Here is an 18674-nt window from a genome sequence, read left to right on the forward strand (position 1 = left end):
TTACATTATCGCTTTATACGTTAGTGATATTTGTTCTCTCACATCTTCTAACCCAGTCTGCATAAGTCGGTCTTAGGGACGTGCTTTGGAAATAGTATGGGTCACAACTGGGATCATCCCAAGTTGATCTCATAGGCGTCCTTTGGATAGTGTACGAAGGATATAAAAGAGATTGTAAAAAAACTATAAAAAGAAAATTTCGAAAAAATCAGTTTTATTTTAATATTATACAGTGACGATATTTATTTTTCACGTTCTAGCCTTTAAGGGGCGTAGCGTAACCACGACATAATTTCAATATCTTTTCGTGTAACTTGTTTAATTTTTGGGTTAAGCCTTAATCCTTCTAAAACAAAAAATTATTACTTGCAGTATTACGTCAGTTTTTATTTTTGAATGAAGTTCTTTTAGGGAAAGATGTTGCATCTTAAATATTATTCAGGTACTTACCTTCTTGCAGCACTATACTGTGTCACCTTAGAATGAAGCTTAAGTTGAAGGAGTCTAAAACCTTCAATCCGTCAATTTAAAATTAATTTTGCTTATAGTCGCGGCCATAAAACCCCAATATAGCGACGACATGAAAACTGACAAAACAAAGATCAGTCAGGATCAATCTTTTCAAATCTAAACTAAAACGATGCAGAACATATCAGTCACAACAGCGCAATGAATTAAATGTCCATAGATTAATACTACTTGTTGAACGTCCCATACCCAATGTGCATTGCAATAACAGAGAGAATCGACCACAACACCGACCTCTCCATGTCATGGAGTACAACTAAACGGAGACGGCTTAATAAGGCGCGAAATTTGAATTCTATTTTATAGTAGCATCTGCTTAAAATTAGTTGGGAATGTACTATTCTTATTTTATATATGTATATTCGGTGTGATGTAAACATCAGTCTTTCAATTTCGATTTTTTTATTAAAATAATTAAAGAAAAAACACAAAACGGTATAAAGCTATATCTACAAATTTTATATAAAAATATAAAATTTGGTAGATTATATAACGTATAAAGTATAAATAAGTATAAATATCCAAGAGACATCGCATGAATATCCTAAATTTGATAATCTCCTTTAGGACGTCCAAGAGACGTCCCACGGTATTTTTATTTGGACCATCCCATGCAGGACATTTGCGAGCAATATAGTACGTCCCCAGCACAATAAGTGTTTACTGGGAAGGCACTTCAGGTCAAGATTAATGAGCTTCATCTATGAAAACTGTAAGATATGTGAGTTTAATAAGCGGAGAAGTTTCATCTTCTAGGGATGCATCCCGGAATAAACCATTTAAGAAAGTGCCCACATGCAAAAAATACATTTTTTTATTTCGGCAATTATCTAGCCGGCTAAACGTAAATAAGCAAAAACGGGGAATTCTTTCTAATGCTCAATGAAACGTACCTTTATGGTACGTTTTTAATGACCCTCCGTATATATAAAGTTGTTACAAGACGAGTTGTTCACCATATAAAGCATCAGATATTTTAGCAAATGCTAATTATAGTTCTTGTAAAATTATTTAAGTATATTACATAAAAACGCCTTCTTCGTCTTTAAAATTGCCATCAGTGTTATACTCCAATTTTGGAACTGTTGCATCTTTAAGACTGTTACTAAAAATATATAACATGAATAACTGAATGTCACTCTAAAAGTGTCATGAGTTCACTTACAGTTTGCATATTTCACAAGGGTTTCATTAAATAAAAAGTTTGTGATACCATATCAATATTTGCAGGGAAAGGTGAAAACCTTATAACATTTCATAATGTTTTAAGGTAAAAACATCTTTGAAGTGGAGTGCAACGAATTCCACTTCTTCTCTCTCTTGTTTTATTCGTTTTCAACTTTACTCTTTTTTTATTTCTATCATTTAATGCTTATTGCTATTTAATGCTTATAAGCATGTAGTTTCTTCATTTTTATACATAAATCGCTATTTTTTGGTGCACCACTTCTGTTAATTTTCCATTATAATAGATTTTATTAAAAAAAGACAATCAATCTCAACAGCTTGAGTTGATGGTCATGATAACGAAATTAAGAATGCATTAATAAGATACTCGCAGTACTGAAAATATTTTATATTTTTTCAGCAATTTCCTCCACTAGACCGTAGCCTAAACCAGCTCTCACCTCAGCAACAAGGCCAAATTCTCAGCGACGTCCAGCAACATCAACACCGATTCGGTTTACACCAACGTGGAAACGCAGGTGTGCAACAACCTCAACTCTTTAACAGAAATCAGCAGTTGCTAGCCCAGAGTGGCCTGTTCGGTCAGCAATTGCAACAGCAGTTTGTAAATCAAGCAAATCAGGTAAAAGGTATTATATATTTACAGATTTTTTTATAATCATTATTTTATTTGTCAGGCTTTCTTTACCCAACCGAGTAATCCACCAATATTCCAACAACCTATCAATCCAACTCAACAAAGCCCTAGTCAGTTATTACCAACCGCACAGGCTCAGCTAGCCAGTTTTTCACAGCCCACCAATCCGAACGCTAATTTCTTACCGCAATTGCCAGAAACCCAAAAAAATTCAATAGTGTTCCCTTCAGCAGCACCCACCGTTGGAAATGTAAGTATATAAGAGTTAAAATAAAGAAAAAATAAGCCTTTATTCTGTACTTTTTTAGCCATTGGTTCAGCATCATACGCAAACCAGTTTTATACCAAATTTTGCCAATCAGGCCACTCAGAGAAATAATCAGATTTTTAACACCAGGCCTACCGTTGATCCGATTGAAGCTATCAATGAACAAATAAGGCAATTAGATCCAGAAAAGAATAAACAAAGAATCAAAGTAAGTAACAGTGTTTGTAATTAGGCAGATATTAAACATTTTTTAAAGGAGCTTCAAGACAAGAAAACGATCATAGAAAAACATAACCAGTTTGTGGAGAAACAGTATCAAAAGGCACTAAAGAAAGCTCAAGAAGAACACCAGGAGTTTGTAGCCAATCAGAAGGAGCAACGGAAGAAGCTGTACGAAAGCCTATTGAAACAATCTAGCCAAGAATCAGGAGAATTTAGATTTTCTCAGTCTGCGCCAAGGTAGCATTACAATTTTAAAAATAAAAATTTATTTTAAATGAAATATTTTAGATATATATATCCTGAGGAGCAGCCACTATTTAAGAAAGCGTTAAATCAATACTATAGAGAACACCCGACCACTACCACTACGACCACAACCACGACCACGACAACCACAACTACCCCTAAGCCAACTACGCAGAGGAAATCCATAAAGAAGGGTAGTCAAAAAAGCTCTTTCTTGCCTACCATTTTACCCAGTACTGTACCATCATCCAAGGTAAAGTTTAAACAAAACAACAAAACTCAAAATTAAATTTTATCTCTTAGGTGAAGTCAATTCAGTCTCTGGATGACCTTAATAGTCTAAAACGCCAATATAAAAGTCAGCAAATCAACAAGGATGACCTGCTTGCCCAGCTTAAAGCAGCTATCGGTTCTACCTCACAAGACGATATTCCTAAGAACCTCTCCTCGAGAGAAATTTCATTAGCTAATGGTAAAAAGGTGCAACTCATTGAAGATGTCGATCCGAAGCTAATACCCCAGGGAAAAGAGGAAGAAATCACTCTTCCAAACGGTGATAAAGTTATCGCTGTTAGGGCTGATCCCAACTTGCTCTCTAGGTAAGAATTATCATAACTTAAAGTGTGGTGGAATTAATAAATTTTGCGACTTTTAGGCCATCAAAGCCTGCTGGAAAAGGAGACGAAATTACCCTTCCCAACGGACAAAAAGTTCAAGTAATTAAAACTACAAAAGAGGGAAAAGAACTGAACGGTTTGGGTTCCGGAGAAGAAATAACTCTGCCAGATGGTCAGAAGGCAGAAATTTTCAAAACTAGTTCGTCCTCAGCAGTACCATCGTTTAAAACTCAAGAAATTACTTTGCCTAATGGACAAAAAGTCGAGGTTATAAGAACAACAGACCCCAAGTTGGTTCCTGGGGGGGTTCCACTCGAACCAGGGAGTGATTTGGGTAAGTAATATTTTTAATATAAACTAGTTTTGCTTAAATCTGTTTTTTTGTAGAAAAACTGGTCTTGGCGAAAACCACGACAGTAAAACCTCCCAAAGCCATTTTAGAAGAACTTACAAAAAATGTTGGTTCTGATTATGAACTACTAAAAACTGGTAAGGGGTCTTAAATAACTTTATAAAATTATGTTTAATGTACCACTTTTAGGTGCTGGAGGCAGCCTGGAAAATATTAAAACACCAAACACCCTCTCCAATCAGAAAAAGGTTACCTTTGTCTTGCTGGAGGAGCAGAGCGATGGTACCCTCAAAGTCCAAGGCATTAAAGGAAATGGCAAAGATAAGCCTGACGTTGACGTGGACTCAATTCTAAAGAAAATCAAAGCTGGAGAGATTAAATTGCCTTCTACGACCACCACTACAACAACACCAAGTCCTACTAAAGTCACCACAAGGGCTACTACTGTCAGTTTTGCTACTACTGAAGGCCGAGGTAGTAGCGTTTCTAGTTCTAAGCCAATCTCAGTTACTGGTAAGTTTTAACTACGTTGTCTTCTACTGGAAAACGATAATATTCAGCTAAAATATTAAGGAAAGGAATAAACATCTTACAGAGACAGTTCTGTTTTAAGTATAATATGGCATTGGAAGAACCTTTCCTCTATTTGCAAATTATTATTATAAAAGATTTTGCTTCCAGTAACTCCAAACTCTTTTGCAACAAATGACGACATTCAGTTAACCCCCACTGCGAAAGCCCTTAGCAGTGCATCTCTTCCCCATTTATCTACCAACATCGGAAGTCAGTTTTTAAGCAGTCCTCTGCCATCTAGTGCAGCTTACTCTTCTACCGCAAGCGATGCCTATGTTTCTGGCAGCAGAAGTACGACCCCAAATTCTATTTTTGAAGATAGCAGCCTTAAGGTGGGTTCGGAGACAAGAATTAAAGTTTGTCTTACAACTATAATTTTTAGTCAACGAGAATTAGCTTCTCGCCTCAAGACCAAACAAAACAAGCGTCCCAGATCACAACAAATAACCAAAACTTAATTTCGGAACCGAGTTCGACCCTATCGCCTCCTTTTTCTTCGGAAAAACCTAAGGAGTACGTTGTAAAGTCTCGTCACGAGAAATTTTCTGCCGAATCCAACGAGTTACCAGAGCTTACCACCGTATTAAAATCTAATGGTAAGTAACAATATTATTATTATAATAACGTTTAGGACAATAATGATTTTCGCGTTTCAAGGTTTATATGCAATGGCAAGATTTTTGAAACAATCCGGCCTCGATACCGTTTTAAATGATACAGGACCCTACACAGTATTCGCACCAACTGATAAAGCTTTCAGAACATTGTTAGTACAACTCGGAGGACCAGAAAGGGCTGAAGAGAAATTTAAGGAAAACCCAAGACTACTTAGTGGAGTAAGTAATTTCCATTTTAAAAGAAACTGAACCTTAAATCCACATTTTTTGGACAGCTGCTCTTACACCACGTAATCCCAGGTGCTTTTACAATTTCCGATCTTCAAGATGAAATGACTGGCGTATCTTTGGCTGGTACCCAGTTACGCGTAAATCAGTATAACATGCATGATAATGAATGGAACGACGTTAAAGTAAGAATAATTTAGTTGTTACTGTATTCGTTATTAATTTCTGTTCGATCCCAGGTGACAACTATTAATGGGGCAAGAGTCATAGAGGAACAGCAAGATATTCCTATTCCGCAAGGTATCACTCATTCAGTTGATAGAGTAATGTTTCCACTACCAGTAGGAGATTTGGTGCAGACCATGCAGGCTGATAGGGAGAGGAGATTTACCTCATTTTTGAGGGCGGTATTCGCGTCTGGATTGGCTGAACTACTTCAAGGTATATTCTAAATTTTATTGTCTTTTGATCAGGATTAATCGGTTTCTTTTTCTTAAAGGTCCAAAATCTCTCACTTTATTTGCCCCAACCGATAAAGCGTTCGCAGGACTCAGTCCGGAAGATCTGTCGAAAACAGTGACAGACCCCGCTCTGGCTAAAGAGCTCGTTTTGAGACACTTGATCCATGGCGCCCTCTATACCAATGGAATGAGGTACTATCAAGTCAAAGACAGTATGCAGAATGATGCTCAAATTACTATTAGTAAACAATCCGGTAAGTTCCATTAAAACAACAAGTTTACGTAATCGTAAGTTTATTGATAAACTTGACAGACTATGAAATGTGTAATTGAACTCGATTAAACATGTTGCAAATGAATTGAACGAAATTGGGCGCTTTTCAGAATTCACCGGTGGATACACCGGGTTGCACTGGCAATAACCGAGGCGTTTCAGAATTAAGTCGGTACAAAAAATGCCACGTTTCAAAATTAACCGGTGAAATCAGCTGGTTGCGACCGACGAGGTATCGGATTAACCGGAATTTTAAGGTGGAATCTCGGTCAAATAGATTCTTCCTAGGATTCCTAACCCAGTTTTGCATTGTTACGGCTTAATTTTCTTAAATTTGTTGTTGCTCAATTTTTATTTTGATTATTTGTGGATATTTTAAATTTATTTTGATGGTCAAATGAGAATAGTAGAAGAATAAGAACATAAAACTTTAGAACACTTTTTTTTTAATTTTGTTTGTTTATTTGGTGCCGACTATAAAAGCCAAAAACTGATAGCAACAAAAGCTGAGACTCTTACAATAGAATTGGGTCATTTTTGTTTGGTTTTTTGTTTCTTAAATGTCACAAAAGTGGCAACCTTTCAATGTTTTAATGAAACTACCATAGTTTGTTTGGTTTACTTTGAAAAATATAAACATAAACAGAAATCGATAATATTAAAGCTGTAAACTGTCAGAAGAATTCTAGAAAAATCAACCGAAGCGCTTCCGAATGTTAATAACCGAACAGCAACCTGACTCTACCGAATTTTTTTTTGATTAACGGGTTAATTCAACTGGTGAATTAATAGTGAATTCTGAAAAGTGTGCATTGTCTCGTCATATCTGTGGCAACTGGCAATTGCATAAGTGCAACTACTTGCACACCAGTACTTCGATATATAGGGTATCCATAAATTAATAATGGTAAACAACTCCTTAAAAAAATGAGGTTAAGATAAATTTTCCCAGTCCAAAAATTAAAGACAACATACAGATAAACTTAATGTACCATTTTTTTAAAAATTTTGTCCATAAATTTAACATTTATTGCTTATTGGCTGTCCAGTGGACATATATGGGACAATAATATTTACGTTTTTCGGATTTATTAAGGATATCAAAGGGATGGTAGAAAAATTATATAAAGGGTACATAATCACGTTATTTTTAATATTACACAGTGACAATTTTTATTTTTTACTTTTTAGCCTTTTAGGGGCGTGGCGTAACCACGACATAATATCAATATCTTTTCGTGTAATTTGTGTAATTTTTGAATTCAGCGTTACTCCTTCTAAAAGAAAAAAATTATTAATTACATGGGCGTCAGTTTTTACATTTGAATAAGATGCTTTTACGGAAAGATTTTGCATCTTTAGGCATTAAATCTAATTCAGGCAACTAACCTTCCTGCAGCACTAAGACTGCGGCACCTTAAAATGAGTCTAAAATTGAGGGAGTCGAAATGAAAACCCTCAAAAAAAAAAGGCAGTTATATATTACAAAACATTAGTTGTCGCTAGGGATCAACCTCTCCAAATTTAGAAAGAAAATGGAGGATGCAGAACCTATCAGTCACAAAAGCAACTGATCGTCCCAGCCCCAATTGCAATAATAGATTCGATCGATGTTCTCTGCATTGCAATAACAGAGAGAATCGTCGACAACAGCGACCTCTCCATGCCATGCAGTAGAAATAAATGGAAGCGGTTATAAGGCGCGAAATTTAAATTTTCTTCTATAGTATGGTCTATTTAAAATTAATTGGGAATATACTGTTCTTGGGGACATTATTTTATGTATGTTGCTTCTTATAAATATCACTCTTTCAATTAAATTTTTTTAATTAAAACATAAAAAAAGATCCAAAACGTTAGAAAAGCTATATTATCTACTTTTATGATTACTGTTTAACTAAAAAAAAATATATTTTTTTAATTTTATAATGATATACACTTATTTAATATATAGGGATATAAATATCCGAGAGACATTCCATGAATATCCTAATTCTAACAGTACGTCTCATAGTATTTTTGTTTAGACCATCCCACGCAGGACATTTGCGACCAACATAGTACGTCCCCAGGACGATAAGGGTTTACTGGGTATCGAGTTGCGCCATATTCGTTAAATCAGTATCAACTGGTCCAGATACTCCAGCGTCATTTATATTTGGAAACTGGTCTCTCTCTCATCCTTTATTAAAAATTAAGGCTAGATGGCAAAAAAACTATACACGACTCATAAGTCGCAGCAAGGGATAATATTGAACATATTACAAGAGTATTTAGAAGTACCACAGTATTTCCACTGTGACATCTTATTGTTTTTACTATTTAGTCATGAAGTCACTTCGGTTTTTCTCTCTTAATATCTTATTTTTTCCGATAATTTCTAATTCATTTTGTCTATTGTAGACCCTTAGGCTGTTCAGTCAGATTTGGATCGTTTGTCAGAATGGAGTTGGAAAATATTTTTAATGTGAATTGTTACATACCCTTTTCTAGGAACTAAAACTTATAAGCACAATGTCGTACAAATATAAATAAAAAAGTCTTAAGGGTGTATTTAATGCGCAGAATCTAGAAGATTTTGTAGTCAAATGTTTTTTTACATAATTTAGCTAATGCAGATAATGGAATAGAGCTTTGGCTTGGCGCTTGTACCAGTAGCGTTATCCAGATTGGAGATTACCAAACTTAGTGAAGTTGGCATTAGCAACTACTCAGCACCTAGTATCAACTCAACAGGAAAAGTGTCGTCCAAATAATTCCTGACATCTAGGTTCGAAGGTTCGATGCGTTGGACAACCATCTTGTTGCAAGATTATTGGCCTTTCTCGTTCCAAGATTTTTTAGGATTTTTTCCATTAAATCTTTTTCTTCACATCAATTTTTCTTCACCTGATCGGCATACCTGTTACTTGATCGTGTTTGGGGTTTCTATGCACCATACCAACTATGAATATAATGATATGATGAAAAGACGTTATAACGACAGATTGACCTCTTGAACACTTGGTTGTTTGATATGATTAATAATTATTGTTTAATGTTCCATATTTATTATTACCATTTCAGTAGTTTTCATAATAACTCCATACAGTGCGGCTCTTAATTGCCCTCCCCCTCTTATCTTTTGAAATAAAATTTTGAAATTTGGCACACGCCATTAGCAACCTAAACACTACTAATCCTTGAAGACAATTCTCATGAATTTTAGTTGCGGACGGTTTTTCAACAAAATAGGGTCTCTCCTCACTTTAGCAGATAATATTTGAGTGATACTTAGCGTAATCGGTGGATTGGACGTCGAGGGCCTACCGAGTGGCCAGCCAGGTCGCCCGATCTTGCACGTCTGGACTTTTTTTTATGGGGTTACTTGAAACAAAAAGTCTAGGTCAACCAGCCAGAATCTATCTTCGATCGATTATTCGAAGAATAATTAATGCATGTCGCAATATTGATGTTTCCACTTCACTGTTCGTGAAGAGTTCTCCAATAGATTATTTTACTGTCTTGAAGTTAAGGGTGCACATTTTCAACATCTTTTGTAGTGAAATAGCTACATTTCTGTGTTACCCAATTTTAATTAGTTTAAATGGAAATAAAAATGCGAAAAATAAGAATTTGAAAGGCTGCCATTTTGCTATGAGTGAATTGGCTAAACGCATTCAAAAGATAAGAGGGGGACGATTAATAGCTGCACTATATATAAGTTTCATGTATAACTGTCCATACATTGTCCCAAATTGCAGTGTCCTAACTTTTTGGAATGAATATACTTCTTTTTGAAAATTCAATGACATACAAAAAGAAATTAAATAATTTTTTATATATTCGCTGATACACGACGAAATGCAGGGTGTTACAATTTAAAGAAAAAAAAATGTTTTTAGTCTCTAGCGTTCCCCGAAATATGTTTATAAATAAAATTAAGGCTTATTGTGAACCCAGTTAAGGTTTGGACACTGCAATTCGGGATAAAATGTTAATTATTTAAATAGTAAAGTAATACTACAGGATCCAATGAACGATATGCAAAAATACTTATATTTAAATTGCTGGATGCAATATACCATTGCATCTAAATAAGTTTAAAATTGCAATAAAGCATAATTAACTCTAACTAAATATTTTTTTCAGGCAAAATTAAAGTAAACAATCAACATCTGGTAACACCCAATATTCCTGCAACTAATGGGGTCATTCACGCAATAGACGCCCTGTTATGATAGATTACAATCACATTAATTTTGTGTCATAAAAGAAATTTATAGGCACCAATTGACAATTTGTAAATAGAGATTTTTTTTTTTAATTTGTACATAATTGATGATTTATTTTTATATTATAACTTAATTAATTATTTGTTAAGGCTGATGTGTTTTTTTATATATAATATTTAAACAGGAGGCAAAGATTATACGTAAATTATTTATCTAGGATAAGCCATGTAATATATAAGCTTTAATATATATTTTTAATTGTTGTTTTATTTTAAATAAAACATTATTTATTGTGAAACTGTTACAAATATATTGACGTATTACACACAAACATCTGATACAAACTACCAATACGTATATTATGACTAGCTTTTTTTTGTTAAATGACATGTATCTACAAATATCTGAGCTTATAAATATTATCTGTAACCTCTCTGTTAACAAATAAGGAATTTTAACTATAAACAATTACTACTTTCGCAATTAATTGAGTAGCATAAATTGGCAAATCTGCTTTAATGCAAAATTTCAATTTAACAAAAAAGTGACGAAGACTTATCTAAAAAAACACAAATCCAGGACAAGTAAGATTTCTCAATAAAGATTTTAATTTAATTTACATTATATATGGGAAAATGGTTGAAAAAATTTAGCCATGCAGAAATATAGAAAATGCATAGATCCTGTTCATAGATTCACTATTACAAAATTATCACGTTAATTATGACCAGAAAACAGGTAGTTTTGAAATATTTGGACTAGCAAATTAATAGAGGGAGGTTAGCGATATTTAATATTGGGCAAATAAAAGGACAAAGTGCATAGTACAAATTTGCACAATTGCAGTCCACACTATGTAAAATCTGTATTAGATTTTTAATAATTTTTACGTCATTAAGATATTTTTGTTAAACATATTCGTAACCTTGTATATATTTCCGTAGCGAATTAAATTTTCTTGGAAGATGAAGGCATTAAATTTTGAAAGGTTTTATTCCCGAACAATCATTTTCCTGAATATTTTTTTCTCGAAACCACTTTTCCGAATGTTATTTCTCTTAAACAACTATTCTTCTTGATTAATAGCATTTTTTACAGTAATAAAATCTTTACTTATAGAAAAACAACTATTTTTATTGACCCACCGAGTAATTTAAAGACTCGTGTCCGCAAGGTAAGCCATACATGCCGCCACTATAACAAAAAGCATATTATTTAGGCATTAAGTGTTACCCACGAACTTACTAAATATACCTGGACTGCTAATGCATATAACCAAAATGACCGCTGCCTGGTGGTAGTCGCCATTTTTATAGTGGTTGTGTTCTTTTAGTGTTGGTCACTCTAAATATTTTCAGTGTTGCCAACAAAAAATATAGGTAATGAAGTTGACGGCGATGACGTTTGGCGTGTGATCTGTCACGAACTAAATTAATTTTTTCCCTTTCAATTTTTTTGCAAAAATGTAAAATAAAAATAAAGATCATGGCATTATTATGGTATTAGGAATTATAAAATTCAAGTTTATGAGAATAATAAAACATATTTGAAAGTGCATGCATCTATTCCAAATTCCAAGTTAATTGAAACTTTGTTTCATTTTAGATGAGGATTACTTTCTTTCATAAATTTAAACGAAATTCTTAAACAAGTACAAGAAAAAACTCAGATTTAACACAACTATTTTAAATTCTTAACTAACGGTAACTTTTTATTCTTTTGTTTGCCTACAATTGGCACAACTGAAATTTGTCAGGGTGACCAACATCGAAAGGACACAATCACGGAAAACGGCGGCCACCTAGTAGTGGTCAACTATTAAGTTTGTGGTGTTAAACTTTAAATTCTGTCACAATTTGACGACAATTTATCCTCTGGTGCTCGACTGGGAATTATCTATGTGACGCTAGTTTCATCACAAGTAAACAGATGGATTTGAAGATGTTTCATGTGGTAATTATCATTGTTACTTAAAGGGAAAAAACCCCGTTCCAATCACTGCAATAGCCTCAGAAATGTTATTCGGACTCTGCCCCATCACAGTCAATGATTGAAAAGTGTCTTGTCTTCTACTCTCTAAGGGCAATTTGCCAGCTCATTAGGTGGAGCTCGGGTTGTGCCTGGCTCTGAACACTCTTTGGATGAAAAATATTAAATCAATGTAATAGCGGAAAGAAGACCCCACATAAAGAAGAAAAAAATTGAAATCACAAATCAATAGGTAGCACGGTCAAATTATATGAATTATGCGTCGAATCGCTTCCGCACCCCTCGTATTCACCGGTCCTCAGCGACTACTCGCGATTCACATACCTCAAAAGAATGCACCAAGGGAAGAGATTTGGCTCCAATGAAGAAATGATTGCCGAAACTAAAGCGTATTTTGAGGAAAAACATAAATCGTTCTATACTGCTGGTATAGATTTACGGAATATAATGATTGTGTCACTTTTGAAGGAAACTACGTTGACGAATAGTCGAATTTAAAAAAAAACAGTGTTTTATAAAAAAGGCCTTGTGAAACGATTAATCGATGTGTTATTCTGGAAAATAGTCGGTCAGGAAAAATGTTTTTCGGGATAATCCAAAATTCTAATTTGTGAACGATTCTGTCAGATTCAGATTGAGAGCACCAAAAAAATTCGCAAGTGTATCGGCTTCGTTTCTGGGTAAAAATTTTGTTGGCATTTTGTTACAGATTTTTCTTCAAAATGAAGTACAAAAATAATTTATGTTTATACCTTTTACAACCGAAAAATTTCTATTTCATATTCTACAATAATTCGAAAGAAGAGCATACACTTATATGCAAGAGAAGTACAAGAACCAGCAATTTTTACTTCATAGGAGAATATAAAAATATGACACAAACGACAATAGAGTTTGACAGTTTTAAAACAACAAATAAACCAAATAAACTAAATGCAGAATGCCTGGAGGATAAGCCTAATGCGTTGAAACCTATTATGTATTGAAACTTATACCTGAAACTTACGAAGAAGAATTACAACTTAATAAAAGAACTCTTTCTAGGACAGGCCATAATTATTTAATAATTTGAGCTATTGTTAAATTACCTACAGTGCACATTCTTTTTTAGAACTGATGTGAGATCACGTAACCAAAGAAAAAAGTATTTAAAAGACAGTAGTCTTTGTTACCAATCACACCGTCGACCACTAGAATAAATTACGGTTTAGGTTAAAGTTTAGGAAAGATAACAAGTCAGTAGTTAGGTTAGATTAAATAAAGAAGCTTACATCTAACGAGTGGCGCACAACTAATATCACAATTATTTTTATTGGCTACCATTTTCGCAGATGGCGTCAAATGCCACTGTGCCTTGACATTTATGATGTAAAATATAGAGAATTAGTCAACAAGCCATGGAGCGATACACACCTCAAGACCGTGGAATTATTGTTACTGCTTATTTGACAAAGGTTCAGTCTCTTGTTAAAACGCAGTGTGAATTTCGATGTCGTTTTGCTTCATGTGCTCGAACAAATTGCTGCCTGCTGACAACGTTAACTTATTGCTCAGCTCTGTTAAACTTACTGCAAGAAAATGATATTATATAAAAAATCATAATATTCAACGAAGCTCATTTCCACTTGTTAACAAACAAAATTTGCGTTTCTGAGGCACATAGAATCTACGTCAAATGCATGAAGCAGCCATTGCACCCCCTGAAACTGACTGTTTGGAAGGCATTTGCAGTGAAAAAGTTACTGGTCCTTATTTTTCTGAAGACGCCCATAGCACCACCGTAACCGTAACAGGCAGATGCTAAACCAGTTTTTTTTGGCACAACACTGGGTCTCGATCATTGTTGATTCCAACCGCTCATAGATTTCAACTGACCTTTTAGATTTGCAGATCTAACATCAGACCTCTTCCTTTTAATTAAGCAATATAATTTTTTCCAATTAATGTCATCAATCTTACACTTTCAAATAAACTCTTTTCGACAATGGAGCTCCTTTTCTTTTAAATTCGTAACAAAATGGCAGCCAGTTCCAATTATGATATTACTTTTGTACCACCTAGTATGTGTCTGTTGCTGACTGTTGTCAACCAAGTGTCACTTACTTAGAGAAGTCATTTCAACGAAATTGAGGAGAGATACCAAGAATGACGTTTTCATAAAATTATCATAACATTTCGTTAAGTAAATATATACCAGGCTTTCACGTACCAAAGCAATAACATTATATACCAATTCGCAAGGTAATCATCCGGAATGATTACCTATTTGATTAAAAGTAAAAGTAGACAACTTTACTTGAAATACAGGAACCCTCACTTCACTAGTGGGTTGCAAGATTATATTAGGAAAACAAAATGGCTTGCAAATTTAGTACATAAATTGGTTTGAATAATCTTAGTAACTTAGACTGATTTCAATCAAGAGTAACTAACGCATAATTTCGGTTAAAACTAACGGAATAAAATAAGTCTTCTGCCATAATTTTTTGCCTCTTTCTGTGTGAAGGTAGTAAATTTTTAAAATTAAACGCATCAGAACAAACAGAGAGGAAGCTAACATGTTTCCTTATGCTATTTATTAGGATCAAAACACATAATACAAGAAATGAAAAAAAAAAAAACAAAAAGTGCAATTAAATGAAAAAAAAAAAAATTTAAAATCATACAACCTCCAAGTTAATCCTATTTCAACAAAACATATCACAACATAAATGTGCTTTTTTTTGAATTTCTGCTCTTTAAAAAATACAATAAACTCATAAACTAATATCACAAAACGTGTCGATGAAATACCTAAATCTAGGCCGAAATACTGTGCGTCAAATTATGCGAACTATTACTAACGTTAAACGATGTTATCGCAAAAATATTAAAGCTTATAATGCCTACTTAACGTAAAGTCCAGACCATTTACGTATAAAATAGCTGCCTAAATCTAATTAAGTACTTCGTACCAAAAATATACATATTCAACATAATACAGGGTGTTCCATAGTCAATACTGTCACAGAGATTCTAGCTGTTAAACTATTGAGTATTGAAACTGTCTATCAATTATCAGTGTGCAAAATAATCATTAATTACGTATCTATCAATTTGTGTGACAACCAGAAACAATAGAACCCTGGGTGTACGTATCCAAAATCTGCGACCAGATCCTATCTTGTCAACAAAAAAATTAATATTTTTTTGAGAAAATTCAGCTTTTAGCCGAGCTAGGACCAGGCTGTGGTTCATTTGGACTACTTGGTGATCCGCCTAGATCCTTGGTGCTTAGCGCTTGTAGTCTTGACGGTAGGTCTGATGATGTCACCACTGCATGTTGACCTAAATAAAATTATGGTTATTTATTTTTTTTAGTTCAAACTTATATTTAATTTAGTAGAAGAGAAATTAGGCGAGGGAAATTTCTCTAGGAATATAGCTTTTATACTCATATTAGCTGATGATTGCTGCGATTTTTTAATGAAACATAATAATATCTGTCTGTGTCAGACTGTATTTTTGAATGTTATTATTATACCTGAGTTTGCTAAACAACTGAGCATCTCTTAATGAGGCTAAAGCACCAATAATGGACAAACTAGTTCTAAAATCAAACTGATCGCTATTAAATAATATTGATCAATATAGAGACAATGCTACGGTTCTACAGATGGCTTCGATATGTTGATGACATATTTGTTATTTGGAACAAAAGTAATCCAGAGCTAGCAAACTTTCTGGAGCACATTAATAATATTAGGTCAAATATTAAGTTCACAATGGAGTTGGAAACTGAGGTAGCACTGTGCTTCTTAGATGTTCTTGTAAAGAATAACAATGGACGTCTAAGGATATTAGTCTAACGCAAGAAAACATACAGGACAATGGCTACATTACAACTCCAATCATCCTGGTTCAACAAACGAAGTCACCAAGATATGAGATGTGGTTAACTATTATTAGGGATTTTAACAGATTAAGTAGACGAGAAATAAATTCCGCGGTTCTCAATATTCGTAAGAGAGTGCAATTGTGTCTTGATACACACGGACAAGAATCTAAGCACTTAATATAATTTTATTTTAAAGTAAATGTTTTTTGTTGTTAAATTTATTGTATATTTATTTACCAATGCGTGTTAAATCCAATATGCAATTATATTGTTAATAAAGTTTCACTAGTTTTTTTTTGACCGAATAAATTAATTTAGTCTCTTTTGAAATATTTAAAGGTGTTTCGAAAATAATAAGGGGGTAATCCTGAAGTAATGTGTGAGCACTTCTACGTTATTGCATTGCTAGTATTTCAGTGTATCTTGTATATATAAAGTGTAATATTATGAACAAAAATTAAAACAGAATATTACTTGCGATATATTAGAAAAAAAGGGAAAAAAAATGATGATGGTTGGCAAAATACGAAACGTCGTATAAAAAATCTAAAAGCACCTAATAAGCTCAATTTTCAGCTTCAAAATTTCGTATTTTTTCAAATATGTTCCGAACCATTCGGAATTGTTAATCTCATAAATTCTTAACTTTTCCCCATTTAACCATCTTTCATAGATTTCGCGATCCCCGTTTATAACCTAAAGTCCAAGTTATTGTTGCTCTCAAATATTGATGCCATGGCTTGTTGGTAATATGTAATACTAGTATTCCATATTTGCATAATATTTTTATTTATTGTGTTACTAGAGAATTTTAATTTGTTTGCCTGGGCCATGATTCTTCCCTGCGATCGGATGAAAACACATTGCGCATCGTTCTTACTCGGTTTTAACTGTTTCTGTATATGTTTCAAACGATTGTCAGAATTCTTCAGTTTTACATCTTGGTTTGAATCCTCAGATTCATCAGAGGAAACTGGATTCTTTGGACGTTTAATTTTACATTTTATGACATACTAGACAATATAGTTACATTTCAATTTTTTGAAACCATAAGTTACTGACTTTTTTGATAGGTATTTAAGGTATTCCATATTTGCACCACCTTTTCTTAGGTACACACTTTGTAGTTTTTTTTAGAAGTTTATATTTGTAAAACTGTCTTTAATAATTACACATTTTGGTCTATAATTGTGTCAGGTTCTTTTACCTAAATTTGGGAAATTTTAATCTATCTACAAAAAAGTACAAGTTGGTGAATGCGTTGGCAAGTCTTATATTACTTCATATACATATCCAAATACATAAATATAATGCCTAACATAAGACATACAAAATTTACGAATTATGCACCTAGATAACCGAATATCTGCATCTGTTTTTACGACAAAATAAATTAATAAAGTATACCCTAATCATTACAAAAAAAAGCCAGAATAAGAAAAACATACAAATGAATACACATCATCCTACCCCCAACCCTAATTCACTTTCACAAAAATCTAACCTAGATGAAGAATTCTTTACGTTTTGTTGTATTTTCGAAAATAAAATGTTTACATAATTTTTTACATTTTTTGAGTAACTGTTTGTTTACACAATTTCTGGCATTATAAAAATGCATTACATAGTTGTTTTTTTCGTAATTTTTTTTTTTAATAAAGCAGCATACCCTTAATACATAGATTAATCGAACATCAAAAATATCACTGGAGTATAACAGATTTGCTGAGTAGAGCGCAACTTTTAATATATAGTTCTGCACTACGTTTAAGGAATTTAAAGAGTTTTAATACAGACCTCCCCATACAACAATACCATATCTGATAAGTGACTCCACCAAGGATTTATATGCGGATATTAATAGTTTTTTGCATAAAATTTGCCTTAAGATATAAAATGTTCGTAATAACTTTCGAATATTCTTAGTTAGATTCAAAATATGTTCGGTGCATTTTAAATGCTTATCCATTGTAACACCCAAATATGTAGTAAAAGAGACCTCTTTAATATCTTCATGTTGAGTATCGTAACCTACATCTAAATTATGGAATGTTGCCAGGTTTGCTTCAGTTAAAGAAAATGCAATATAATGTGTTTTAGATATGTTGAGTGAGAGCTTAAATGTGCCTAACCATATTTTTATTTTACGAATGCCTATAATTGTGCTTTTCCTTACTTTATCCCAAGTGTTATCTGAAAAAATGCCTGCTATGTCGTCGGCATAAGATATTACAAATCCGTTCACAATTTTTAAATCTGTTAGTGAATTAATGTACAAAGTGAAGAGTAACGAGCCCAGTACGGTTCCTCGAGGAATCCCAATCTCCACTTTCAGAGGATCACTCAAAATATGTTCTATTTTTAAAAATTGTTGTCTACTTGT

The 18674-nt window shown here is 33.4% G+C and overlaps 1 protein-coding gene across 1 annotated transcript in view; it reads left to right on the forward strand.

Annotated features, from left to right (window-relative positions):
- Window positions 1-10683, forward strand: part of LOC126745375 (uncharacterized) — a 51054-nt gene extending 40371 nt beyond the window's left edge. Inside the window, exons 2-17 of the mRNA XM_050453198.1 lie at window positions 2117-2338; window positions 2394-2603; window positions 2662-2829; window positions 2878-3080; window positions 3132-3342; window positions 3393-3688; window positions 3745-4040; window positions 4094-4195; window positions 4248-4571; window positions 4740-4963; window positions 5014-5227; window positions 5289-5467; window positions 5524-5661; window positions 5716-5917; window positions 5976-6191; window positions 10343-10683. Of these exons, the coding sequence (XP_050309155.1) occupies window positions 2117-2338; window positions 2394-2603; window positions 2662-2829; window positions 2878-3080; window positions 3132-3342; window positions 3393-3688; window positions 3745-4040; window positions 4094-4195; window positions 4248-4571; window positions 4740-4963; window positions 5014-5227; window positions 5289-5467; window positions 5524-5661; window positions 5716-5917; window positions 5976-6191; window positions 10343-10431 (3294 nt within the window). The 3' untranslated portion in view covers window positions 10432-10683. The remainder of the gene's footprint in view (window positions 1-2116; window positions 2339-2393; window positions 2604-2661; window positions 2830-2877; window positions 3081-3131; window positions 3343-3392; window positions 3689-3744; window positions 4041-4093; window positions 4196-4247; window positions 4572-4739; window positions 4964-5013; window positions 5228-5288; window positions 5468-5523; window positions 5662-5715; window positions 5918-5975; window positions 6192-10342) is intronic.
- The last annotated feature ends 7991 nt before the right edge of the window (window positions 10684-18674 follow it).

The sequence above is a fragment of the Anthonomus grandis genome, chromosome 15 (genome assembly GCF_022605725.1).
Source record: "Anthonomus grandis grandis chromosome 15, icAntGran1.3, whole genome shotgun sequence".
Lineage (NCBI taxonomy): Eukaryota > Metazoa > Arthropoda > Insecta > Coleoptera > Curculionidae > Anthonomus > Anthonomus grandis.